General features: G+C 47.8%; 10 protein-coding genes across 10 annotated transcripts; 6 read left to right on the top strand and 4 right to left on the bottom strand.

The window, feature by feature from the left end:
* Positions 1 to 1,366: 1,366 nt before the first annotated feature.
* N7511_008832 (putative phosphatidylglycerol specific phospholipase) lies at positions 1,367 to 2,650 on the top strand (the record flags this gene model as incomplete). Its single annotated transcript, XM_057131209.1, has 1 exon — positions 1,367 to 2,650. The coding sequence occupies one exon, from the start codon at positions 1,367 to 1,369 to the stop codon at positions 2,648 to 2,650; it is 1,284 nt and encodes a 427-aa protein (XP_056979197.1).
* Positions 2,651 to 2,899: 249 nt separating this feature from the next.
* On the bottom strand, positions 2,900 to 4,717 carry N7511_008831 (MFS transporter; the record flags this gene model as incomplete). The annotated part of the gene is made up of 1 exon (XM_057131208.1): positions 2,900 to 4,717. The coding sequence occupies one exon, from the start codon at positions 4,715 to 4,717 to the stop codon at positions 2,900 to 2,902; it is 1,818 nt and encodes a 605-aa protein (XP_056979196.1).
* A 1,647-nt stretch (positions 4,718 to 6,364) lies between these two features.
* On the top strand, positions 6,365 to 7,669 carry N7511_008830 (glycoside hydrolase family 28 protein; the record flags this gene model as incomplete). Its single annotated transcript, XM_057131207.1, has 4 exons — positions 6,365 to 6,619; positions 6,672 to 7,097; positions 7,148 to 7,277; positions 7,341 to 7,669. The coding sequence occupies 4 exons, from the start codon at positions 6,365 to 6,367 to the stop codon at positions 7,667 to 7,669; spliced, it is 1,140 nt and encodes a 379-aa protein (XP_056979195.1).
* A 1,401-nt stretch (positions 7,670 to 9,070) lies between these two features.
* Positions 9,071 to 10,548, top strand: N7511_008829 (uncharacterized protein; the record flags this gene model as incomplete). Its single annotated transcript, XM_057131206.1, has 4 exons — positions 9,071 to 9,248; positions 9,301 to 9,398; positions 9,453 to 9,713; positions 9,760 to 10,548. 4 exons carry the CDS (start codon positions 9,071 to 9,073, stop codon positions 10,546 to 10,548), a joined length of 1,326 nt encoding a protein of 441 aa, XP_056979194.1.
* Positions 10,549 to 12,371: 1,823 nt separating this feature from the next.
* On the bottom strand, positions 12,372 to 14,143 carry N7511_008828 (uncharacterized protein; the record flags this gene model as incomplete). Its single annotated transcript, XM_057131205.1, has 3 exons — positions 12,372 to 13,822; positions 13,873 to 13,890; positions 13,939 to 14,143. The coding sequence occupies 3 exons, from the start codon at positions 14,141 to 14,143 to the stop codon at positions 12,372 to 12,374; spliced, it is 1,674 nt and encodes a 557-aa protein (XP_056979193.1).
* A 663-nt stretch (positions 14,144 to 14,806) lies between these two features.
* Positions 14,807 to 16,260, bottom strand: N7511_008827 (acyl-CoA dehydrogenase family protein; the record flags this gene model as incomplete). The annotated part of the gene is made up of 3 exons (XM_057131204.1): positions 14,807 to 14,992; positions 15,046 to 16,028; positions 16,074 to 16,260. The coding sequence occupies 3 exons, from the start codon at positions 16,258 to 16,260 to the stop codon at positions 14,807 to 14,809; spliced, it is 1,356 nt and encodes a 451-aa protein (XP_056979192.1).
* Positions 16,261 to 16,582: 322 nt separating this feature from the next.
* On the bottom strand, positions 16,583 to 18,142 carry N7511_008826 (uncharacterized protein; the record flags this gene model as incomplete). The annotated part of the gene is made up of 5 exons (XM_057131203.1): positions 16,583 to 17,283; positions 17,407 to 17,752; positions 17,811 to 17,853; positions 17,899 to 17,974; positions 18,025 to 18,142. 5 exons carry the CDS (start codon positions 18,140 to 18,142, stop codon positions 16,583 to 16,585), a joined length of 1,284 nt encoding a protein of 427 aa, XP_056979191.1.
* Positions 18,143 to 19,394: 1,252 nt separating this feature from the next.
* N7511_008825 (cytochrome P450) lies at positions 19,395 to 21,209 on the top strand (the record flags this gene model as incomplete). The annotated part of the gene is made up of 5 exons (XM_057131202.1): positions 19,395 to 20,486; positions 20,540 to 20,565; positions 20,653 to 20,737; positions 20,789 to 20,952; positions 21,011 to 21,209. The coding sequence occupies 5 exons, from the start codon at positions 19,395 to 19,397 to the stop codon at positions 21,207 to 21,209; spliced, it is 1,566 nt and encodes a 521-aa protein (XP_056979190.1).
* A 1,405-nt stretch (positions 21,210 to 22,614) lies between these two features.
* Positions 22,615 to 24,293, top strand: fmpR (Zn(II)2Cys6 domain-containing transcription factor fsqA; the record flags this gene model as incomplete). The annotated part of the gene is made up of 2 exons (XM_057131201.1): positions 22,615 to 23,115; positions 23,175 to 24,293. The coding sequence occupies 2 exons, from the start codon at positions 22,615 to 22,617 to the stop codon at positions 24,291 to 24,293; spliced, it is 1,620 nt and encodes a 539-aa protein (XP_056979189.1).
* Positions 24,294 to 24,858: 565 nt separating this feature from the next.
* On the top strand, positions 24,859 to 26,655 carry N7511_008823 (DUF1479 domain-containing protein; the record flags this gene model as incomplete). Its single annotated transcript, XM_057131200.1, has 8 exons — positions 24,859 to 25,167; positions 25,217 to 25,529; positions 25,583 to 25,636; positions 25,678 to 25,739; positions 25,792 to 25,927; positions 25,985 to 26,230; positions 26,283 to 26,389; positions 26,443 to 26,655. The coding sequence occupies 8 exons, from the start codon at positions 24,859 to 24,861 to the stop codon at positions 26,653 to 26,655; spliced, it is 1,440 nt and encodes a 479-aa protein (XP_056979188.1).
* Positions 26,656 to 27,007: the final 352 nt, after the last annotated feature.

The following is a 27,007-nucleotide window of genomic DNA, read 5'->3' as shown; positions in this document are numbered from 1 at the left end:
ATTGGAAAAGCTTGAAAGATGAGTTGATGATGTACGTTCATGACTCCATTCTCTGCTATGTTTATATACCTTAACCCCAAAGATGCAGTTCTATTTTTGCATTTTGTATAAATCATTATATTCTTGACCTTATAGGAATAACCAATCAACTCGACGACGGATTCAAGTACATGCATAGAAGCAGCTGTAACCAAGCCTCAGCCAAGATTGGGGGCCAGCAGTGAACAAGCTGATTGATTGATGCCAGCCCAACTGAGATCTGATACAGTAGTTAAAAGGCAGCCTAATTATTTCCGTGGTTCTGATTGGTCTGTTCGTTTAGTGAAGCCACCGGCTTCTGAAGGCCGGGCTTTGGGGGCTTTGTTTACAGTCAGACTTCGTAGGCATCGATATTTTCATGACTTACCCAGAATCCTTTTGCTCTTTTGCTCTTTTCATTTTGTTTCATTGCTTGTCGAACTTCTTACTGTTCAAATAATTCCAACCACAACATTCGTCAACTGACCTTTCGCATCGAATCCCCGACCGTCTAAACTTCATTAGGAGTTCCCCGCTCAGTCGACCTGACTTCGACCAGAGACTTGATCTTATGACATATCCAATGGATCGTGAAGTAGAGAGGGTGGTATCTAGTTGCATCTCAATGAAATTCAACAGTCATAGGACCCGATCATCTCGGAATCAAGGTCACAGTATAGCTGTTTCTTGTAGCGCTTCACGCCGACGACATACTATCCAGGAAGCATACCAGTCATGCGGGGAAGACTTTTCGAATGTAGCAAAAAAGGTAGGGAGCAAAGATCATGACGTCTTGTCTTAGACTATTGAACTGTATGGTGTGATTACCCAGTGCAGGATTTGAGATTCAAGCGCAAAACCCAAAAGAAATTTGGTTCAGCCAAGGAGACTAAATAGACCCTGGCATGAGTCAATGCTGTCTCCCCGACTCACCGTATTTCGCACATGCAGTAAAGACGCAGGAATTTTCATGAGTTTAACCCAGTTGCTGCAAATCAAACGTGGAACACGGGGTTTTTCCCCCCAACAGAACCCCCTGAACATGGTAACATCAGGTGTTCATTTTCACTTTGTAACAAGACGAAGATAAGAACATCTGATCGGCCTCAAAATCGTGGCTCGGAGCTAAGGGGGTCACTCGGCCAATAAAAACAAGCCCGCGGCCCATGCCCCGACGCGGGGGATCCAGGGCTGTTGATGATCGACAGCGTGCTGCTGATGCATATTGTAGTTGGGCCATGCAACACATGCGGCCAAACAGAAGTCTGAGAGGATGTTGGGGTTAGCTGCAGGGCACAAACTACTTATAGTGGCCGTCGAATTCCTCAAGTAATTTTTCAATTCAATCATGGCGCGTTCTTTGTTGCTCACAGCCCTAAGTCTTGGCGCCGCCGCGCTGCCCGCCTCATCGGGTTCAAGCAATATCAAGAACATCGTCGTCTTGGTGCAGGAAAATTTGTCTTTTGATCACTTCGCTGGTGGTTTAGACTATGATTCAAGCATTGATGGCCCCAAGAACCCCCAATACTGCAACCCCGCCAATGTCTCTCTGCCAGACTCACCCCAAGTTTGCGCCAACCCCATCGCGAAAAACATTGCCTCCGATGACCCGAACCACAGCATCTCAGGCGGTAACATGCAAGTTTTTGGCACTTACCACCCCGCCTCTGGAGCCCAGTCCAGCATGAACGGGTTCATCAGCGAGCAGCGCGCCTCCTACCCAAAGGACGACCTGGCTCGAGCCGCTGAAGCAATCAACTACTTCACACCAGACCATATCCCAGTCTTTAACTCCCTCGCACAAAACTACGTCCTCTTCGACAGATGGTTTGCCGCCGTCCCAGGCCCCACAAACCCAAACAGAGCCTACCTCACCTCAGGCACATCCCACGGCCACGGCAAAAACGACGACGACTTCCTCACCTCGGCCCTACCCCAAAAGTCCATCTTCGAACAACTCTCCGAGAAGGGCATCACATGGAAGAACTACGAGAACTCAACCCAATCCAGTCCAGCCTTCCTCCCCGACGCCCTCTTCTACGACTGGACCGCCAAAAACGCAAAGGACAATGTCCTCCCCATCGACCAGTTCTACACGGATGCCAAAGCAGGAAACTTGCCCCAGTTCACATGGATCAACCCCGAATGCTGCAACTACATGTCCATGCACCCTCCGTCCCCAATTAACATGGGCGAAAATTTCGTCAAGGGAATCTACGAAGCTGTTCGCAATTCCCCGCAGTGGAATGAAACCCTCTTCATTCTGACCTGGGACGAGCACGGCGGCTTTGCCGATCATGTTTCTCCCCCGACGGATGTCCCCGCTGGCGATAGTCTTACTTATAGTGAGGCTGCGGGTGATGGCGAGCAGTATACTTTCCATTTCGATAGATTGGGTGTACGTGTTCCTACTGTGCTTATCTCACCTTGGGTTGGGAAGGGTGTTGTGCAGCATGCGCCTGACGGAGGGAATGAGTTTACCCATACTTCTATCATTAAGTTTGTGTCGGAGCTTTGGGGGTTGGATTCTCTGTCGCCGCGGGTAGACTGGTCGCCCTCTTTTGGAAATTTGTTGACCAACAGTTTCCGGGATGATACTCCTGAGACTCTGCCTTATGCTGCCGACTTTTAAATCGGGTTAAGCTGGTGACGGTTGGCGAATGGATGATGATTTTTAATAGGCGGAATGATAATGATACATGAACATGCTTGATATCAAATGATTGTTTTATATTGTAGAAAGATTATCATTATGTACAATAGCTAATGCTGGGGTATCATAGCCAAGACACAGTCATGTCTGCCCTCCAAATCGACAGCAAAGGAGGGCGAAGGAGCTCTTTTCCCGCTCCGGTCATCACTGCGATGGAAGTTGGTGTCGTCACTTACGACCAAACAACTTCCACCTATTACGTGATTGCGACCGTTGTGTAATAGCAGAGTTGCGAGTGTTCACGCGGTCAATATCATAAGGATTGGCCTCATAAGTCCCCGTCCGCTCAAGCGACGACCTCGAGGACAAAGACGCAGCATCAGCATCTGCCATCGCTTCAGGAGCTTGACTGCCATCAACAACGGCTTCAGCCACAATCTCATCCTTCTTCTCATCATGGCCCCCATCCCCCTGAGTACCGGCCTTCTTTGCCAGAGCGCGCATGAAATCATCAGCCTCGGCAGCATACTTGCACTTCCGCCGAATAGCAGGTCCATACCGATAAAAGATAAAGGGGAACGGACAACAAACAAGCGCCAAGAAAGCAGGCACACACGACGCCCAGTGAATCCCCAGGTTCTGATACATATAAGTCGTAAACAGCGGGAACCCAGCACCAAAACAAGACCGAATAATCGAATTCGCAGCAAGCACAGAGGCGGCATAAATGGTATATGCATCAATGAGATAATTCATAATCCCTAGGAAAACAAATACCATACCGAACCCGAACGGCGCAGTTGCAAGCACACATACGATCCATGGGATCGACGCCGAATTCGTCCACGCGAACCAGAATAGCCCGATGGGGATGGCAAGACCACCCCACATTGTCGGTGGGAGACGAGCCTCTGGTGGTGCGAAGCCATTGTGGGCTTTGTGGATTCTGACATAGCGCTTGTTATCGTACATGTTTACGCCGACAGCTATCATCATGCCGATCATCACTGCTAGGAAGGGCAAGGAACCGACACCCTCGCTCCAGCCGCGAATATCCTGGAAAATGATTGGGAAAGCGTCGAAGAGCATGTAAAGAGTTCCGTAGACGATGGCCATGTAGAGAGAGAGGAGAAGGACGATTGGCTCGGAGAAGAGGAGGATCCACGGTCTTCCTAGGGCGGTTTTGAAGGCATCTCTAGGAGAGATGCGCCCACGCTGGATTTCCACTTTGCTGCGGTAGACTTTGCCGCTTAGAGCTGAGAGAGTTTGGGCTCGTTTGGCTAGTAGGACTGGTGCGTAGGTTTCTGGGATGATGAGGCTTTCTACCATCCAGATTAGGCCGGTGAATACCGCTAAGAACCCTTGTACCCATTTCCAGCCTGCATTTTCGCCTAGGAAGCCTCCTATCACAGGTCCCATTGTTGGGCCTAGGAATGGGGCACCGGCGAATAGACTCGTTGCTAGACCTCTATGTTCAGCGGTGAAGATGTCGGCGATTACGCCGCCCGCATTGGTGAGTGGCGAAGAGCCAAAGGAGCCAGCGAAAAAGCGGAGTATGATCAGCGTCCAGATGTTTTTCGAGCCTGCTGCACCGGCGCAGAAGATCGATAGAGCAAGGAACGTTCCCAGGAACACGATCTGGCGACCGATAAGCTCGCACAGTGGTGCCCACAGCAGAGGGCCAACAGCAAACCCAATGACGAACATTGAGACGCCAAGAGTAGCGACTTCCTCGCTGGCATTGAGATCGGTAACCACTTCTTTGATACTACCCGCGTAGGCAGATGAAGAGAGTGACACTGCGAACGTGGCAAAGGCGACTATGACGGTATACATCCATTTCAAGGCCAGGCTGAATTCCATTGGATTGCGCGGGTCATTGGGGATCCATTCCACCACATAGGGATCCTCCTCGGTGCCGGATCCAACATATGGATAGTCGATTATCTCAGGGGTGACCACACCCTGGTCTGTTAAGATGCGCCAGTGTGGGATTCGGCGTGGGAGCGCTGCTTGGACAGCATCGTTTTCGGTATCCTTCGCCATGAGGGACTTTTAAAATGGATAATGTCATGGCGGGAGTGGGCTCTTTTAAGAGAAATAAAATACGCAACGCAACTGTATGAGAACTCTTCCAAAATCATCTGATGTAAGTGGAGTCGATCGGATACCTTTTCGGTAAGCCGAGAGCCTCTTTCAACTTGGCTTTTGCGGCGACCGCGGCCCGTGGGTGGAGTCTGGTCTTTTTGGTATTTGTAGTTTGTATTGGGTATTCTATACACATGTAAAGACATCTCGAGATTCGACGGAGTGTATAGTTTTGAAGAATTCAAACCCGGCATTTCATTATTGAATCATTTGTAATAAGCGGGTCATACGCAATCACACGAATCAGAAGCACAAACTGGGTTTGGGATTCGAGAAAATTTCCCATCGGCATTTGCAGCCATGTCATTGCCGGTCCCAGAATCATAGCTGTTCACCACTGGATAATTGCCGTTATGAAAGGTTCCTTTAGGTCATGCCGAGGTGGGCTACGTTACCCCCTGCATACATGGTCAATCGCTGTAAGTTTCGATATTTGATGGCAGGATTCACCAGGCTAGCAAATCGAGTTTGTGCCAGTTGAATCCGGGCTTATAGTGAAACTTTTATCGGCGTGATTATGCATGCATTACTTATTACTTATCACATGTAGTCTGTTGTCAACCCAGGCATTCAGTACTTGAGATCATCCTGGGCCTAGAACGTTATCATACGTTCCTGCGTGCTAGCCTCGTCTCGGTGCTGGGTTGTATCCTTTCCGCTGATCTTCCACTTTTGCGTTCACTTTATGAGCAAGGCATAACGTTATAAAGTTACTGTATAAGTCGATGGCTAATATGGGGCCTTCCCAACCGTTGATGCATCAATCTGCATTTGTCTCTGTCCGCGATCGACAAACTCCTTCACTCTTTACGCTGTAGATGAGGGAGGTCGCTCCAATAGCCAGCTTGACATTGGAATTGACTACAGATTGCTATATATATCTGGCGAGACCGAGGACTCAATCGTAATATTCAAATCCACCACTCACTAACCTGGTGAGAGAAACTACCAATTGATTAAATGGTTGTTCATTGAAAATACAGGGTTCGTCGTCAAATATTTCTCACTGTAGGCTACTGCAATAATGACATAATGGGTAACCTCACGAACACGTACATATTGACATGCACCCCAGGGTCTACACCCACGGATTAATTGCATTATCTGACAGGGTGATGTACTAACAAGGCTATATTCCGGGGAAATAAAATCCCCCCCCGCCCGGGTGATGCACCGAGGCGTCGACAAGGGAGCTTAATTTCACTTGTTTGTCCACGAATGGAATCGCGCAACGGGATCCCAGCCGTCCCCGATTCGTGGCAATTACTCCTGTTCCTGGGTGGATATTGCTCCTTGACGCAGGGTTGAAACGTGAGTTCCGAAAATTGCACCAGTTTATGTAGGGTCCGAGACGGGGTGAAGTCCTCACTTAATTAGGAGGGCTTGGCAGTGTCTCCTGAAGAAGCGAAGCGAGATGAGGCATAGGGCTGAAGATGGGAGTATAAATATAAAGTGAACTATGATGCTTGGAATCTGATCACAGACTAACGTGCTTTGGCTTGATCTTTATACTTCCCGCATCAATTCACTCAGGTCATTGTCATCATGATTCTAGGCAGAAGCCTCTACATTCTTGGCCTTTTGGGCGCCGCTGCGAATGCACTCCCAGAGCCAGCTGCACCACAGGTGACGGCTCCAGCCAAATTGCAAGAGAGAGCAACTACGTGCACTTTCTCTGGTTCCAAGGGCGCTTCCTCTGCTAGCAAGTCGAAGACTGCCTGCTCTACTATTGTGTTGTCGGCCGTGGCTGTCCCATCTGGAACTACCCTTGACTTGACCGGATTGAATGACGGAACAACGGTACGGTAAACAATTCATGACGACAATGTGTATGCTCATGCCATCTGTCTAGGTCATTTTCCAGGGTGAAACAACATTCGGCTACAAAGAATGGTCGGGCCCTCTAGTCTCCGTCTCCGGAACAGACATCACAGTCAAAGGTGCTTCAGGAGCTACTCTGAATGGAGATGGGGCTCGCTGGTGGGACGGAGAAGGCTCAAATGGCGGCAAGACGAAGCCTAAGTTCTTTTATGCCCATAAGATGTTTCAATCTACCATCAGCGATATCAAGATTGTCAACTCTCCGGTCCAAGTCTTCAGTATCAATGGAGCCGAGGATCTTACTTTGAGTGGTATCACCATCGACAACAGTGACGGTGATGTCACTGATGGTGGCCACAATACCGATGCCTTTGATGTGGGATCTAGCTCGGGGATCACGATCACTGGTGCAACGGTATACAATCAAGATGATTGTCTGGCGGTCAATTCTGGAACGGTATTGCATTGATCACTTGAAAGATTGAATCATTCGCTAATGCGGACTAGGATATCACGTTCACCGGAGGATTTTGCTCAGGAGGCCATGGACTGTCCATTGGATCTGTCGGAGGGCGAAGCGACAACGTAGTTGACAATGTCCTGATCGAAAACTCCGTTATCCAGAACTCTGACAATGGTATGTGAACATCAAGAGACCAGCACTGGCAGTCATGTTATTCATACTGACATAATCAAAAAGGTGTACGGATCAAGACAGTCTCAGGAGCCACTGGTTCCGTCAGCAACGTCACATACAAGGGAATCACTCTGTCGAACATTGCAAAATACGGCATTGTGATTGAGCAGGACTATGAGAATGGTAGTCCCACTGGAACCCCCACGGATGGCGTGCCAATTACAGGTCTTACCCTTAATGGTGTGACAGGCACCGTGAAGAGTAGTGGGACAGACATTTATATTCTCTGTGCCAAGGGAGCCTGCTCTAGCTGGACGTGGACGGGCGTTAGTGTCACTGGTGGAAAGACAAGCAGCGCCTGTTCCAACATTCCAAGCGGTGCGAGCTGCTAATGACCTACATTTCAGAATTTGGTTAGACGTCTGATCTGATAAAGACAAACATGTTCGACTGGGGATGCGGTCAGATCTATAAGAATGCAAATCGAACAAACAACTATTTATTCCTCGTAATCAAGGCTCCAAGGCTCCAAGGCTGCAACACATTCAACTCTCTCAATATAGAAGAACATCACATGCCATCGTCCAGACGACATGAACATCTCCTTCGGTCATTCTTCTCAATCAAACATCGTGTCTGAGCGAGTCTTTTTTTTCGCGAGTTGTACAATCATTATTGACGCGTGTTCATACGCAACATGTGTCAAAACAAGAATCCATTGACCAAGCCGATGCATGACCGTGGCGAGTAGGGGTGTCAAGAATTGATGGACAAATGTCCTTGGACGCTATGACAGCATGAAATTCTGAGTGGACGCAGGTGATAAGCCCGGTAGGTTGACTGGTTAAGCTCGCATCAGCTCCACTGACAAGAATGTTGCTTGTGAAGAGAGCTCTCCCCCCACACAGAAAGCAATTCCCCGGAACCTGTGACATTATTCCGCAAATGCTATGACGATGAAAGGCTTCGGCCAAACATACGAACTGCTGAGAAGGGAGCTCACGTTTCATTCCAAGTCTCAGCATGAAACCCTCCTTCTGCTCCATCGCTTCAACCACCCAAGACCATGATTCGCACCCTTTGAGCATGGAATATTCTCCATCGGCAATTAGATTACCCAATAATATCTCTTGGATACCAGACTATCAGCATTTAAGTCTCCGAAAACCCTTCTTCCGCAATGCAATGTCCGATCAACATTCCATTGCCTAGTTAATCCCCGAGTGGGGCGGTTCGTGCACACGCAAAACCGACCAAGCCTTGACAGGGCTGTTCGAAATTTCCTACGTCCTTGCTAGAGCAGATCCCGCTGTCGATCGATAGTGTGGGCTTAGCAAGTGCATCCGTATCGCGGCATTATGGACTACTGGCACCATATATCTCTCACTTCTCATATGAGGTACAACAGAAGCTTCACGTGAATGCCTACGATCTTTTCAAGCAAGAACACATTTTCACAAATAAGATAATGTTACACGCGTGATATGGGAAACCTTACTGTGTGGCACATCTAAGGAGCTAGGATCACATTGTTGGGACTCAAGTCCGCCAGGATTCCAGGTATGTGCCTTGCACTAGCTGATTGGAAGGAATTCTGTCAGGAAAATTTGTTTCGTCATGTAGATAGCTCTGATTAGCTTATTTATCCTGCAAGCTTTCAGCCCAGCTTTATTTTTGAACCATCGCCTGCGCCAGACCCCTTTTTCAAGGGAGGTTCGACCCTGATTTTCCACACACTACACACATTTTCAACCGAGACATCTTCTCACCTTAGCTTTGGAAGATTGAACATTATGGAACCCAAAGACTATCCTCCCAGTTTCACTAGTCGCAGTACAGACTTTGTATCTTCCGACCAACTGTCCGACAGCAGAATTATCATCGATGATGAGAAGCTACCTCCTGTTGATGGAGGCTCGCAGGCATGGCTATTTCTTATAGCGTCAGCTATGCTTGAATCTCTAGTATGGGGTACGAGAAATGATGCCTTTGAATGTGTTGGATGATGCTGATATCTTCATAGGATACGCTTTTGCCTTTGGAATCTTTCAAGACTACTATAGCTCACACCCGCCATTTGCGGGGTCCGGACACATTGCGATCATTGGAACTTGTGCTATGGTCAGACCATACTGTTTTGAGGATGAGCTTGAACATAGCTAACGTCTTCCATAGGGAATTGCGTATCTCATTGCTCCATTAGCGATCGTTTTCATGATTTTGGTGCCTTCATGTGCTCGGTGGGTATCTACCGCTGGAGTTTGCATTATGTGCTTTTCTTTGGCAATGAGCTCTTTTTCCACCAACGTGACACACCTCATCTTGTCACAAGGAATTGGTTTCGGAACTGGTGGCTGCTTGGCCTATACCCCTACCATTTTGTTCATGTCAGAGTGGTTTGCCAAGCGCAAGGGTCTCGCTTTCGGAATTGTCTGGGTGAGTGATATTACCCTTTCATGAGGAAAACAACTAACTTCTCTAGGCTGGGTCCGGTATATCGGGTATCATCTTCCCACTAGCCATCCAGTGGCTCCTTGACCAGTATGGAATCAATGCAACACTCCAGATCTCAGCAGTGACTTTGTTCCTTCTCGCCGCGCCTTTCCTATATTTCCACCGACCTAGAGTCCCCATGAGAGAGGTTGCGTACCACAGGCTTGACTTCCATTTCTTATACGACAAGACTTTCATCATCTATCAGCTCGGAAATACCCTGGAAGCAGTTGGATTCTTCCTACCGACAATCTATCTCCCATCATTCGCACGCAGTCTCGGTGCCAATGACTTCATGGCTTCTCTCACCGTGACCCTGGTCAACCTAACAACTGTCTTCGGCTCCGTGTGCATGGGGTTCCTCTCTGATAGGTATCATATCACAACCTGTATCCTAATCTCAACCGTCGGAACCGTCTTATCAGTTTTCTTCCTTTGGGGCTTCGCAACCTCCATCGCACCCTTATACATCTTCTGCATCGCCTACGGGTTACTTGCCGGCGGATTCTCTTCCACATGGGCAGGCGTTTCCAACGAAGTCCAACGTGCGAACCCAGCCGCAGACGCAACCGTCATCTTCCCATTCATGGAAACAGGTCGAGGAATCGGCAATGTAGTCAGCGGCCCGCTAAGTGAAGCACTCCTCAAAGGAGACAAGTGGCGCGGGCGTGCATATGGTGCCTATGGAAGTGGGTATGGCACACTGGTAGTCTGCACCGGCACCACGGCGCTACTGGGTGGAATCTGTGTTGTGGCGCGCCAATTCAAGTGGATATAATTGTGTGAACAGGATTCTGCACACAGGTAAGTATGTCGGGACAGGAGTTGTTTCATATAAATTGGGTTTTATTTTTTGAGAAAGGTATTGGGAGATGGGTGATACATAGGTCTGGGTTTGCGAAGACCATATCGTTAATAAATGTGAAAACAAAGAAAGAGAAATGTTAAATATATGCCGCACAATTCACTTTGGCAACTGTGCTTTTTGCGCTAATGAGAAATAATCGCACATGCCCCCTTTTCCATAAAAAAATGCAATATAGGCAGGATACTGTCTGTCAAGTCTTGGCCCTCAATATTCATGTCAAGCTGGTACCCAGTCTCTCGTTGTGAGGACCGGCTCTCTTTGTGCGTTGTTATCAAGCGTACGGTTAGGTTCTTGCTTCAACTGGATAGAAGCGCCTGCATAGCCATTACGATACTACCTCAGCTGCAACAGGTCAATTGCACTTTGAGTCCTATTGATAAGTCATTCCAAACTCGGTGTGAGCAACACGTGATCCAAGAATACTTGACTACCCCTTCCCCCCTTTCCCTCTTCCTCCTTTCTTCAATTGGTTATCTTGAGAGGTTCTCCCTTTGTGCTTTTCTTTGACGAAAAGGGAGCTCATTTACTTCAATCAATCGCAATGCTGGAAAAGGAGCTTCTCTCACACAGGCTAGAATTCAAATCGTTCCAAGACCGGAACGGTGACTGTCAATCATAGATCTTGATATTCCACAACAATGGCTCTTCATGGTGGATTGAAGTTAACTTGTATGGGTTTGTTCCAGAATCAGTACCGCGGGGTTATCTCTAGCGCCGGTCCATCTTTCAAACAAACGTTAAAGCGATTGATTTCGGTCAATTACAACTTTTGGACGATACTATAACCAGTATTATATTAAGCTTGACTGAGTAAAGCCACGACTCGATCACAATACAGCATGGGTATCAAGAATGGCGAACTCCTATATTGCCGTTGCCCATCAAATGTGCTATAGGATCATAGAAGATCCGCAAAAAGTCATATATCCGACTCTAGAGCGAGAACGATGTCTACCAACATTTGAGGCACGTTGTTTGCAGGATGTCAAGGCTATTGCTCCAACACTCTCCACTGTTTTGCTCAAGCAACAGAAGTTTTCTTACAAAACCATCGACCGCCCTATCTATGAACCAGGAGACACGGAACACATATTGAACGAAATTGATGTTCTTGCACAACTCCGCGGTTTATTTTCAGGTCAATGGGGTAGGGATCATAAAAAATAATGATTAAACAAAAGTAAGATCAAGAATCTACTAGAGATTAAGATAAAAAGTAGGAAGATAGAGAAATTGTTGATTTAATTAATAATCTTTTAAGCTAAAAAATCTACCTCTATTTAAATTATTTTCTCTATTTGCCTTCTTATAATATATTCGTTATATTAACGTTTTATTCGTAGGAATTTGTAATTATAGGTTTCCGAACGAGGATTTCATAAAGTTTTCTGTATTCGAAAACCTTTCATGTTTCTTTGTAGTTGTTTACTTTTCTTTTGAATTCTTGAGCATATCATATATTCTGTGATATTGTTTCCTTTTGTATGGCTTCTTGTTTTAGAGTCTTCGTAGAATTCTTTGATATGATGTTTACATGTATTTATTTTCTCTTCAAACTTGGTTTACAGTTCTAGTGTCAGATTGTAAGTACGCTCACTGAGTTTGAGCCTGAGCGCCCTCATAAAGCGGCGGTAGCCTAGATAGGAAAGGTCCCAACCGGCAGACATTATCCTGTCTATATAGGTCCATATATTCATTCATATTGAGTAAGAACTAGGATGTGTCAAACTGGGTTACTTGGTAACCCAACCCCATACCCTCCAATACCAGGCCTTGGGAGGTCCGGTTGGCTTTTCATACTGTAGACGACCGGTATCAAGATCAGCCTCTTCTGGACGAATAAACGCCGAGCGGAAGATGATCTTGTGGCCAGCCCAGAGTACCACAAAGATGATAATGCAAATGTAAGCGACGAAAAAGTCGGAGACATTGAAGACCGGGATAAAAGACGTGAAACCCTGGGTTAGGGCAATGAGGACGTTGAAGAAGAGTCCGTACCAGGCAAGGTATGGTTGGAGGATAGCCTTGTAGGGAAGGGTATCGCGAGAAATGTTGCGGGCAGCAAGAGCGCGCATGAATGCGATGTGAGAAGCGTTGATACAAGCCCATGTCACGAATCCGGCGACACTGGACAGGTTCACGAGCCAGGTGAAGACTTGACCGGCATCGTTGGAAACGTTCATGAATCCAAGAAGACCAAATAAGGAAGTGAATGCCACGCTGATATATGGGACGCCGTGCTTCGTGACCCAGCCGAAGCAGGCGGGGGCGAAGCCCTCGTAGGCCAGTCCGGTCAGGACTCGGCTACCACTGTAGACATTGGAGTTGGCGGCTGAAAGCACAACACTGAGGAGGACGGCGTTGATCAAGCTAGGCAGAATCTTTACTCCAGCGAGATCGGCAGCGATGACCATTGGAGATGAGGAGGCGTTGGTCTCGGCAGTGGCGAGGCGCTTGTTGTCGTATGGAACCAACAGGCCGATAAAGAAGATGGTCAGAACGAAGAAAAGAAGAATACGGACAAACGTCTTGCGAATGGCTGAGGGCACAGTCTTCTGGGGGTTCTCAGTCTCTCCTGCAGCGACACCGACAAGCTCAGTTCCCTGGTAGGAGAAGCCTGCCTGAACAAGGACAGCCCAGAAACCAACGAATTTGCCGACAGACTCCGGCGAGCTGACCAAGTGCGTAGCAAAGGCTCCGGGGTGATGCCAATTCTTAAATCCAATATAGCCCTGATCTCCGACACCGACATCAATACAAATGGCGAAGATCATGAATCCGATGACGGTTGCCACCTTGATAGTCGAGAACCAGAACTCCAACTCGCCGTAGAAGTTCACAGGAAGGAAGTTCAAAGCTGTAATGAGAACCCAAAATACTCCGATGAAAATCGCAATATTCAACTCGCTGTTCCAGTACTGGATGATCGTTCCGGTGGCGGTTAATTCGACCGCAAAGGTAGAAGCCCAGTTGAACCAGTAGATCCAACCCATGGAAAAGCCCAGACTGGGGTCGATTAGACGCGCCGCGTAAGATGTGAAGGCACCGGGGATTGGGATGTATGTTGCGACCTCGCCGAGAGAGCTCATGACCGAGTACACGATGGAGCCGACGAAGATATAAGCGATCAATGCGCCTGCAGGTCCGGAGTATGCGATTGCAGTGCCACTGGAGATGAAAAGTCCTAGACACGGTTAGATAAAGCTATACCTTGAGCTTGAATTGGCCATGTACCTGTTCCGATTGTTCCACCTGCCTACGGTTAGCTTATTACGCATCCCAGACGGGACGAGTACATACCGATAGCGATCATCTGAAGATGCCTGCTCTTCAGCTTGCGCTTCAGCTCGCCGGGATTCGGTTCCGGGTAGCTTTGCTCAGTGTCCGCCTCCTTGGTGCCGGTTTGCTTGACGCCGGCTTGCTTGGTGTCTTGGACGTCATTATCGGGCTCAGTTGAGATCTCGTTCGCACTTTCGACATAGGGAGGGGGGTCCGTAGAACCCATGTTGGACCACCACAATGAAGGATAAAATTACAATCTGTCAAGAGCGAATCTAGTATGGAAAGAAGTTGACGTTGAAAAATTTTCCCTTGAAGCTTCAAACTTCCGTTTTCGCCTTGTGGGGGCTCTCGGAGGCGTGGAGACTTTTGAGTATTTCTTAGGTAAAAAAAGGTCGAACCATCCGGAAAGATTTTGATAGTTTGAGATCAATTCAATTGATTGTTGTTCTATCAGGTCGCTATTATTCTTTGCTCTTGTCTACTGCACATAATAGATCCCTAGGCTACGTAGTGAGGGTCTGCAGACTTAAGCTTAAAAATCGAACCTGCAAGATTTTCCATGAGTGGGTCTACAAGGCTGTCTGCCATTGGAACCAAAAAGTGTTATCAATCTATAGACTGTAGGGTCTCAACATAGTGTACTGGTATAACCGAGAGAAATCCTGAGTTGACTCAAATGATAGTGGTCATCGGGTTGCTGCCTGCAAAGTTAGGCCACAAGGCTTCAACATTCTTACATTCCTCACGCCCTGACGCAATATGCAGGGGGTTTTCTGAAACGACCCGTTTCATCCTCCTTGTCAAGTTCCGTTTGAATGCTAGCCACAGAGGACAAAATGTTAAACCAGCCTAGTTTGACCTGGATACCTGGCTACTGCATGAGGCATCAGATCTTAGCCTTGGACTGCGACGCAGCAGCCGCGTCTTTCTTCGGACCTGCAAATCCAAAGATGTACGCGCCAATTTTCCGCATCTGGATCTCCTCGGCCCCTTCAGTGATTCGATACCGACGGAAATGGCGATAAATATGCTCGAAAGGATAGTGGCGAGAGTACCCATCGCCCCCATGAATCTGAGCCAGTCAGTCATATCTCATCGATGCCGTACCTGACAAATTCAACATACCTGAATGGCCCTATCGGCAGCTTGACAGCACAGTCGGTTTGCCCAGAAGTTACACATGGCCACTTGATCACTCAGTCGGCGCTCAATCTCAACCCACGGCCGCTTCCCCGATGACTGAGACTCAGCCACAACGCGGTCCATTTCCCAGCTTGTTTTGAGAATGAACAGACGCAGCATCTCAACCTGAGTCATAAGCTCAACAACTGGAAATTGAATGGCCTGATTATCAGCCAGAGTCTTTCCCACACCCCATATATTGCGTGACCGAGCACGCTCAATACTACGATCAAGGCAGTACCGCGCAGCCCCACACGAACTGGCCGCTTGACGAATCCTATTCTCATGCACAAAGGTCTGCGCAATGGCAAGTCCCTGGTCTAGAGATCCCAACACCGCCGACTCGGGCACCCACACCTGGTCTAGCTGGACAGTTGCGTGGTCGGTAGGCATATTCAGAGTCCATTCGTAGCTAACTATACGCAGTCCTGTCGTGTCACGGGGAACAAGGAAAGCAGTGATGCCCCGTGCAGATCCCGGCTGGCCTGAAGTTCGGGCGAAAATGAGGAAATGGGTGCAGTGATGTGCACCTGTCTGCCATTTCTTTGTCCCCGTGATTTCAAATCCGCCTCGGGTCTGGCGGGCTGTGGTGGACATGTACGTTGCGTCACTTCCATGATCGGGCTCTGTTAGGCCGAATGTCGTTCGAAAGGTTCCTTTGAGACGCGCTGGAATGAGGGTTTTTCTTTGCTCTTCGTCACCGAAATGATGGAGCATTAATACGTCTGGGAAATTTCCTACGATGCTATGCTCGTTTTGGAGGTCGTTGGCTAGGCCTAGGCCACCGCCGTATACAGGGTGCGAGCTGAGGTGATAACGAATCGCTGACATCCATAGGTTGGTGTCTGGACGGGACTGACCACCGTATACTTTAGGCAAGGCGAATCGGTAGAAACCAGCGGCATCCGCTCGGTTGCGTGCCTCACCTGGTTTTATTAGCTAGAAGTATTGAGTGAAGCTGGTTATACTACCTAACAACTCTTCCCACTCCGGTCGTGGGTTCCCATTGTTTTCCCAGTCGGTTCGAGCGTATTCACGACGGTGATCGAAGAATCGATTGTTATCGTTGGCATGCTGCAGGGGCAATATAGTTGAATTGATAAATGAATCAAGCGATTCTATATGGGTTTTAAGCGCCGAGGGAAGCTCGAAATTCATAATGGCGATTCTAGGCAGATGAACATACTCGATAGGCAGAGTATCATGGTTAACTTATAATGTACTGCCTTTCCCCGCATTTAGACCTCGGCGCACATCTCATCTCGGCTGATCATTGAGTGAGGATTGGATTTAGCGCAATGGCAATTTGTTTGGATCAAGAACCAGAAGCAATGAATTGAGCTGGTCGTGCGTGGAGAGTGTAGAAGAGTCCTTTGATGAGATAATAGACCGAGCCCTTTACAACTTATCGCAATTCTCACCACCTCGTTTGATCATTCCGTTACTGTAACACCGGATCATAGCCTTAAAGATCCTTACTCTAGTCAGTAGACCTCTTCTCTTTTTCACTCGACGTCTCCCGAAATCGCCGCCAAACCCAAAACCCAAACATGGTCAACACAGTCAACGGAACAGCAAAAGCAAGATAAAGCCACCACCACCGCGAAACAAGAAATTGAGACCCATTTGAATCAGCAGAAGTATCAAACGCAACCAAGTTGGTCCCGAAAACACTACACACGAATGTGGCAGGAAGGTAAATCAACGTCACAGCCGCAATGATCTTCATGGACATACTGTCCTTACGAGCTTCACGGGCGATACTCGCACTTTGCGTAGCTATGCGCAGATTGACGGTGCTATCGTGCCCTGTAATCAGATTATAGAGCAGAGTGATGAAATTGTTAGTTCGTTGTCGGAGGTTGAGAATCCGGCGATGTCGGTCTTCACAGCAGTCGCGTAGAGCGAGAAGGTCGTCTCGGACGTGTTCGTGGAATCTGTTGTTGATGTGTGCGGCGCCATTGTATCGTCGTGATAATCGGCCTAGTCGGGTGTGATCCTGCAAGAGGTGGTCGATATTTGACGCGTCACGCTGGTTATTGTGTTCAAGCGTAATTAGGTTGCGAGACATTTTGTGTAGTAGCTGTACGTATTTGGAGAACCGGTCGGAGTCTGTGATTTCGAAGAGGGAGCCTTGGTGAAGCTGCGTCTCAATCCAGAGGAGCCATTTCACGAGATTGTCTAGCTCGGTTGATCGGGTCGATAAAATGTAAAATAATATGGCGGAGTGAAAGGCGAGCGGATGAAGCTTTGTTTCTCCTTTGCATCTGCAGGTGCTTTTCTCAGTACAAGCGCATGACTCACGTTGTCGGAGGCCCTCATGAAGGCCATACACCAGGTTACGGACATCACTTTTGGCCTGGGGGAACATATAGACACTTTGACCAGTGGTTATATCGAGGCGAAAGTAAAGAGGCTCATGCTGATGATGCAGGACCATATCGGTCGGGCCTCGCGAACTGATGGTTGGAGTACTATCCAGAGGACTGGTATTGTTCGCTACGTATGATAGTGACTCGGAGACATTGTAGCAGATTTCTGTCTTGGTGAGCTCGCCACTCTCAATCCCAGGGAGCGAATGACTGACCCAGGTACGGTCGGCCTTTGATATCCACACATCGACTGTGATAACCTGAAACGAGGGGCGAAGCTAACAGAGCGACAGATTCCAAATTGATATGCCAATATTCTTCAAACAGAGAGTTGACCTCCAAGTCGTCGGGAAAGGACCCCGCTTCAGGGCTTAGCAGTCTGACACGAGTCAACAAAGACCAACAACGTCAGATCCAAACATACATAATATGCAGCGTATTGTGTCTTTTACGCTCAATGGGTGCCTCGGACCGCAATTGCTCCTCGAAATCAGGCGATTCTGCAGAAAGTCAGAGCGGGCGCATGCTGGATCGAGGCTGTTCGCCGTACCGGCCTGGTCCAGGACTACAATTGGACCAGATACGCCTCGCTCGTGCGAGGCAACTGACTGACCGCAGCATAGAAACAAGGCATACTTTAGTGCCGAAGGATCAAGTTCAGACGACATCTCGGGATGATGTCCAGGTGAATTGTTCTAGGTCTGACATTTCCCACCCCCACCATGCAGTGTGATGACCCTGCAGTTCTTCATCCAGGACCCAGACGGTCGGAACACATCGGTTGACACGTCGCGAACATGGCCCCAACATGGGGAAATCGATCTATTCGGGATGGAGACTATTAATCTCGATATCTCAATCTTTCTCGTGGGAAGAGACACGAGAATACATTTGGGGCCCTAGATCCCTTGGCAAACAAAAGAAACCTCGGGAGTCCGGTGGAGTTTTGCAGAGAGCATTGCCTAGATCCTCACTTGTCGGTTATTCTGTTGAAGTGGATAAACCTGCCACGAACTCAGATGATCCGATACTGTGATAGCCTAAACATAAACTTTGATGCTATGCGTGGCTCGTCAAATGCTACGCTACCACATCAAGGGATCTGCGGAATCCCCAATCTCCAATCCCCTGAATCATGAAATTTCGGATTCAAATCCACAAAACTGGGCCTTGTGCGGGTACTGGGACGTCTTTCGCTATTCCTCATGGGGTACTAGAAGCCTTGGCTTTCATCACAATCCTTGCACCTCCGCCTTTCACTATACTAATGGCAGTTATAACGGTTGGTAGCGAGAATCCTGTTTGACAATAGTACAACATGACTCGGTGGTGTTTATGGTTCGGAAAAGCCCTCCACGCTTTGTCCTCGTATTTACCGATAGACACTATAGGCACAATGCGCATGATAAAGGTTCCACCCAGTCCCCGTGCTCATGAAATAACTTTCTGAGACGGGATGTCAAATCCGGATCTCTTCTATGGAGGCCCTCGAGACGATCCCGGTGCTCCGGACAGGATTTTCTAGACCCACGGGCAATTTAGCGTCGCTTTTGTAAGCCACTTTTGCTCTAACGGGTGTCCCGCGATAGGCTGAAGATATTATAATACTATTTTTTGTTCTTATGCACGGAGCCCCAGAGGTTCTCGTGGTCTTTTCAAATGTCCAAGTCCAACTCAGGAGAGGCCCGACAGTATGGGTACCAATCACGGTTGTATAAATATTCGGTCTAGTTACATTGTGTCCCCATTATGTCTTTCTTCACTGTTTCCTGGCAGAAGCTGACAGGAGTGGCCCCACTGCCACGGCACACAAAAGGAGCCCTCTAGGGTGAAGCTGGGGTGTTTTGGATTTCTTTGGATTCCTTCACCCCTACTCGGTACTCGCCACGGTGCTTTGATTTCCCTGAGATCCTGTGGAATATGGCGTGGTGGCATCTTGTTGTCGCGCAGCCATGCATCGCCCTCGGCGTGGTTAGCGTTTTCTATCTGCTTTCCCTGGCTGTATATCGACTATACCTTTCACCAATCGCTCATTTTCCAGGACCCAAGCTCGCCGCGTTAACGATGTGGTATGAATTCTACTACGATTCCTATGTCGGTGGTCAATACGTCTTCGAAATCGCCAAGATGCATCAGAAGTACGGCCCGATAGTACGGATCAGTCCATATGAACTCCACATTGACGACCCGGAGTACTACGAGGTGTTGTACTCTCGAGATAAGCCTCGCAATAAATCAGTCCATTTGACCGGCATGTTTGGAGCGCCCGATTCTGCGTTCGGTTCTGTCGATCACCGTCGTCATCGGATCCGCCGACAGCCTATGAACCCGTTCTTCTCCCAGCAACGAATCAGACACCTGGAGCCAATGCTCCGTGGGATGATGGATAAGCTGCGCAATGGAATGAAGGCCTGGAAGGAAAGAAACACCCCACTGCAGATGTACCATGCGTTCAACGCATTTACTACAGATGTGGTTGTGGAGTATTCCATGGGCGAATCATTTCACTATCTCGATGACCCCGAATTCACCCCGCAATGGTCCAAGACAATCCAATCGATCGTGACGATGGGTGTGCAACTTAAACAGTTTCGATGGGTGATTGGATTTTTCGAATTACTGCCACGGTGGTTGGTTGTCAGTCTCAACCCGGATATTGGCCCGGTCATCGACCAGAAAGCAGAAAGTCTCCGACTGGCAAACTCGATAATCAACAGTGAAAAGTCCAGTTCTGCCCCCGCAGATGACAAGGCTAGTTTGCCAAAGAATACATTGTTCCATGCACTGCTGGACAGCAAGCTTCCTGCTGAAGAAAAGTCAGCCAGTCGCCTAAGTCAGGAAATCTTCACGGTCATCACTGCGGGCGGAGAAACGACTGCGAAGAATTTGACAACACTCACTTTTCACCTTTTGAACAATCCCGACAAGCTACAGAAGCTGCGCGATGAGTTGAACCGACTTGACCCCGATGGAACAGCGTCTTTGGTGGAATATGAGACAATGCCCTATTTGGTAAGCGCCACTTATACCACAAAGACAAAATGAACATCATCTAATGACAATAGACATCTGTCATGCTCGAGGGACTAAGGTATGAACCGACAGTATCTCGTATTATCTTGCCAGTGGAAGCAGGATGCATTCCAGATACGATTGACTGACCTACCCTACTTAATAGACTCGCAGACGCTATCTCGACAAGACTTCAACGCAGCTCGCCAACTGATCCGATGAAATACAAGGACTGGGTCATTCCCCCTGGGGTATGTCTCATCCGTCACTTTGGTATTCATCTCATTAACAGCACAATATAGACACCCGTTGGCATGACCGGCATTTTCATGCACCATAATAAAGACATCTTCCCCGACTCGCAAAGCTTCATTCCAGAGCGCTGGATGGATCTGGAACAGCGAAAGTATCTTGAGAAATATATGGTAGCTTTCAGCAAAGGTTCCAGACAATGCATTGGTATCCCGTACGTGAAACTACTTCCACTAAGCAAATTTGGGCATAGGCTAACATCAATTGACTAGTCTTGCCCGAGCTGAGATTCTCTTGGCCGTTGCTACTATTTTCCGGGAATTTGACATGGAGCTGTACGAAACCACTATCGATGATGTTCGTACTGCAAAGGATATGTTCAATGGCCACCCGAAAGATGGGAGCCAAGGTGTTCGTGTCATGATCAAGGGATGGAATGGAAGTTCTGCGACAAGCAAAATTTGTTCCTGATCCTCGATTTCAATCGGTATCTTCTCTGCTTATCTTCATGTACATATACAATGACTACCCAACAGAGTATCCAGACATAATTGCTATTACTACTCAACTGTTCCCCGCTCCAGGATATACCCGGCTCTCGCCTATTAGCTTTGTTCTTGGCTTTTATTAAGATGGCTAGACCAAATCCGGGCTGGGGGTGGGACTAGGCGGGAGCTTTTAGACGAAGGGCTTACCCTTGAAATGTTGTACCTATTCTCGAAACACTCAATGATCATTCCAAATCTTCTAAATGAAGCCGAGCGCTGACCAGGGTCGTAGTTGGGTTTCCAATCCCTTACTTGCATTCTCCACTTTGCAGCGGTCAGCAATGAAAGAGCTGGCGACAGTGAGTCAAAGAGCAAGGAAGAATACAAAAGAAGGATGTTAAAAATGAAAGTTCAAAGACAAAGGTGCGCATAGTCAGATTCCTCAAGCCGGAGGATTTCCATTTGCGCATGTTAACCCTAATTCTCCGCATGTGCAATTTGGTCTAGATCTGTTATTCCAAATTGCCCGCCAACAGGTCTTCCTGGACCATGTAGTCCCTGCCAGGTCATAAAATTTGGGCTGATATTTGCCCCAGTGGCGTGGCGTGGCGCTGTCTTCCCTGCCGTGACTTGTTTCATATTCAACGAACAGGCTAGCTTGATCCACCTGAAACGTGTCAGTTGGGTTCCTGGCATCCGTTAAATCTGTGTTGATCATCCTTAACCTCAATCCTTTTGACTCCAAGATGACACAGATAGACGGTTAGTGGAATGTGCTTCCCACAATATTGAGCATTACCGTAGAACTGACCAGATGTGAGACAATTTCATCCTATGTTGTACCAGCAAAGACATGCTGCTCCATACTTCGCTGGCTTTGCTTCTGTGTAACTGATTCCATGAATCGTGATGCACGTTGCGCCAGGGCTATGGGGGCTGCTTTGGGATCATGGAGGCAATGAGAATACCCCTTGAACTTTTGCCCGCATATCCGCACTTCGATAGACATGTTGTACGAGTGCTCAGATATTTTCGCTTGGAAGGCGAGGATATCTTAGGGTTCCATTGGCCAAACATGTGTAATCAAACTAAGGCTTGTGCTCCCAAATAGCTTCCCAAAGGAAGGGCAGTCACGCAGTGATACCTATCCACGCGCTATCCTAACCAACTTCCTGGGCCATAATTTCCAATAGAACTGTACCCCTTCGAGCTTGAGGTCTGTTTGGATGTGCTCATAGATAGCATTTAAACTAATTGAACGTGTTCCTGGGGTCTACATCCATTGGGCTAGAAACAATCGAAAGTACATATGAGACTGGGGTCTTGATCACTGACATCAACTTTCTCATATTATCACGGTACAACAAGTTCATCACTGCTCCCTACAAATGCACCCGACTCTCAACTATAGACACTCCCGGCGCTCTGCTTGTGACAAATGCCGCGGGCAGAAGCTGCGCTGTGAGCGTGGTCATATGAATGGCATGTCTTGTGAACGCTGCCTCAAGGCTCAACAGCCGTGCATCACCAGTATGAATCATCCGGCGCCTGTTTTCCTTCCTATTCATCATGCTCAGGGCCTTGTTCAGAGAGACAGTGATGATCGGATCTTTGGCTATAATCACGATGCGATATCTATGATCCCAAAGCCATCCACTTCAAAAGGAACAAGCGTAGTTCTACCATCGTCTACGAACGCGGGCTTGTCAAACTCGCTACAGTCAAACTTCTTGGATGATCAGCTTCCACTTCAATATCTCCCTGGTGACACACCGTTTCCGTCGCCTGAAGATTTAGGCTTAGGCATGCCGCTAGATATTCGGGTCTATCCCACTTCCTTTGAACCGTGGGGTCAACAGCCTCACTGGTTGAACGGGAATTATAACCTGGTTCGGTAACCCCAATGTACGATGATGAATACTCAACCACTAATATCAGTTTTCTTTAGCCTCTTTTGGAGAGCGCCTTACCAGAGCTGACACATCAGTACAGCGATGAATCTCTTTACTCGCCGGTTCTTGGTACCGATATCTCAATGGAAGCCACCAACGAAAGCATTAACACCAGTGAACTGTCTTTACTAAATCAGCTTCCCAGCTATTCAGAAACGGCACAGTTCTTTGGAGCTGAAGGTATTCCTGAATCTTTTTGGAGTAACTTAGACAGTCTCCCAAGCCCGGTTGGATTTCGACCTGGAGTACCCTGTCAAGAAAAGCCCACCTCCGTCCCAAGTAGACGAAAAGAGCTTTTGAAACTGAATGCCGAGCTTCTGGATGATCTAGATATGCTTGAGGAGGATCACGTTGCCCTGTCGTCCGAATCACTGCTCAACGACCTGTTTAACCCATCCGTCACGCACCTGAAACTTCCAGTGTATCGATTACTCCATCATTCATCCCACCTGTTGGAAATTATTCAATCATTTGATATCTCACCTGAATCTTGCAATAATACTCCAGCCAAGTCGATAACCGATAGTCTCCCTCGCGGACAGGAAGGTTCCACTTCAATGTTTCACGATGTTAGTAACAACTCGGACGAATATGCAACTACAATATCCTTGCATGACTCGGGCTACGGCACTGCAATGAAATATTTTCCAGATCGAAGCATTACCACTTCAGGCCCGAAATGTGATATTGCAGTATTGTTAAGCGTGTTGGAAGCACATTGCTATCTGACCCGAATCTACCGCACGATTTGCCTTCGGTTGTACCAACTGTTTCTCTCTGTTCCTCCTGTGGATGCGAAAGTATATCTGCTATTACCAAAGCTTCAGCTTGGACACTTTCATATGGATGGCAACCTCGCTGTCCAAGTCCAGGTTCTGCTTGATCTTGGCTCTAGGGCAATGGGTCAGATCGACGAACTTCTAGGTTTTTCGTCCGGCTATATTCAGAAACATGAGCAGACGGAATCTTATTCCCCTGGGGCTATTGGGAAAGGCAACTGGTCAACTGCGATCCGGGATCTTGTTCTGGCGCAGGAGCAAGATGCGTGCGAAATGACCCTGGTGGATCTGATGCAACGTTTACGGCAACTTGTGCGAGATCCTGTTTTTCTTTAATTGCGAACTTTTTCTTTTCTGAAAAGTGACGTTTTTAATTCATAAATTTAATCAGTGGGCTTTTCATTTCTGTTAGTACTTGACTTGACTTGTTGAGCGCGTGCCCAGTAGGAAATCTGGGTGGCGGCTCAATTTCCTCATTGGGAATCCCAACCGCCCAAGTCATGGAATGATGATGATCTGTAGGGTCATTTTCAGCCCGAGAGCTGCGAAGGGCATTGCTTCCGGTTCGATCGGTCTTCTATTTGTCTCGCTTCCTAATACAGTTCATATATTTGGTGGATCTCACCGTTCAATAACCCCAAGCCCCAGATCGTGATTTCCCCGCGGGGGCATACTTCAATCCACTCCGTATCAAAAGGCATGCCACCGGCAACCTACTTGACTAGGCTTAGCCGATATTTCGGAGTCTTGCCAAATGTGGCTATGATTTGTTGGAGCCGACCTGATCTTATGTCAAAGTTGTTGGGGAAGAAGATATATAAACCTAGGATCAAGACGAAATCTAAATGTCTCAAAGTTATGTGAATCTCTCCAACACTGCAAATTACTTGGAAATCTCAAAATGAACAGACTTGTTTCACCAAACTGTCTCAAGTGCCCTACCTTTCGTGCGGGTAAATGCGCAGGAAAAGCAACAAAGCGGCTTGTTGCAACTGATGCGCCGCGTACTCGCAAAGACAAACAGGAAGGAGATATTTCTTCCGTTTTTTCAACTTTTTCTGGCCGAAAGAGCGCACCACTTCCCAGCCGCTTCAGGGATTTAAAGAAGAATTTGACCGTTGGATTTGAGGAGGAGATTCAGAAGTCTTGGGATGACCTAGTTGAGACTTTGAAAGTTCGGACCGAAGAAGTCGCTACCAAGAGAGAGGCTGTAAGTTCATTCCATCCTTCTAATGGAGAACAGCTGCTAATGGAATCAGATTATTCCACAACTCAACTTTTCCGATATTCAGGCTGGCAATGTATCTCCGGCAAACATTGAAGCCATTCGACGCACTGGTGTTGCTGTCATTAGAGGAGTTGTACCAAAGGGTGTCACGGAGGACCTCCTTTCTGATGTTCGTCAATACTTTGATGGCAAATCCTTCAAGGGATTCCCATCGGATGCGGAAAAGAAGGTTATCTACGAGTCATACTGGAGTCCCTCTCAAGTGAAAGCGAGGTCGCACCCTAACATGCTTTCTGCACAATCCTGGATGAATCAGCTCTATCGTGCCGATCCAGACCAAAAGAGTAACGAATCTTGCAGTTTTCAACATGTGTCGGACTTGACTGACAAGATTTAGTTGATCTTTCGGTCCCATTGACTTACTGTGACCGCGTTCAGATCCGTCCTCCTGGTGATAGACACTTTGGACTTCCCCCCACGTTGATGGTGGAGGTGTCGAGAGGTGGGAGGACAACGCTTACAACCATGTCTACCGCAACATATTCCAAGGAAAAGTAAGTACGAGCCATGTCAGTGGATGAGAGCAGAAAACTAATATCACGATAGTGGCGCGAGTACAACCCATGGGATCTGACTGGTCGTCTTGATGCCAACATGAACTTGTATGAGGCACCAGGAGGTTGCTCTGTCTTCCGAGCGTTCCAAAGCTGGCTTGGACTGTCTCGCCATGGGCCCCAAGAAGGTACGTGGCTCTTGAAAACACTGTTCATGCTAGCTCAGCGCTAATCGAGAATCCCAGGTACTCTGGTCGTGCATCCTATCCTGCAGCCTACCACTGCCTACTGGATGCTTCGACCATTCTTTAAGCCAACACGAAAGGGCTCCCTGGACGGATGGAAGTTTTCACTGGATGATGAAGAGGGCAATATCTATTTGCATGGTGCTAATCCGGGTACCGCTCAAGAGCATACCCCTGACCACCACCCTCATCTCAATCTCAGCGAGACTATGATCCCCTATCCTACTGTTGAACCAGGTGACACCGGTGAGTTTGAGCTCTTCAGATTACATCTTCCATGCTAACGTTTATGTTATAGTCTTCTGGAGCGCCGATACAATTCACGGAACGGAGACTGTGAACTCAGGAAAGAACGATGCTTGCGTGTTCTACATTCCTTCGGTCCCGCTGACGCCTAGTAATGCGGTAAGGTATCCGTTCTTAAACTTTGCTTATTTGCTTGGACTAATATCAAATAGCAATATGTCGCTCAGCAGCGTGATGCTTTCTTGAAGGGCGTTCCCCCACCGGACTTCCCCGGTGGCCTTGGCGAGTCTCAGTTCTCCGACAGAGCAACAGTTGAAGATATCCAGTCTGAAGCTGGTAGGGCTGCTATGGGTCTGGATCCTATCAAGCCGAATGGCAAGAACGACAAGCTTGTGCAAGAGATCAACAACATTCTGGGCCACTAGGTGTGTGGAAATTGTGACATTGTGATTAAGTATCTTAGCCTTGAATGAAACGTTTTATTTGAATATCCAATTGGTCGTGTATGATCAAGTGGTCGACGATATCTCTTTATTCGGTTGCTCGTTTCTCCCATTTCATCTCTATATAGAGTCGCTTGTGAACCAAGACCGACGATATCATAACTGACCATTGATTTCACTATGAACAACTTAATGAACGTGTGGACTACATCTAAGTGGGCAACACACTAGAACTAAGATCTCTGCAACAAAAGCTGAAACACCAGGTTGCCCTGCATAGTTCCGACGCCGAGTCCGAATAGTCCGATTTTAATTCCAATGTCATATGTGGATT

The sequence above is a fragment of the Penicillium nucicola genome (genome assembly GCF_028828085.1).
Source record: "Penicillium nucicola strain IBT 29836 chromosome Unknown utg000010l, whole genome shotgun sequence".
Taxonomy (NCBI): Eukaryota; Fungi; Ascomycota; class Eurotiomycetes; order Eurotiales; family Aspergillaceae; genus Penicillium; species Penicillium nucicola.
The sequence above is the reverse complement of the archived record's forward strand: the minus strand, read 5'-3'. Positions and strand labels throughout refer to the sequence as shown.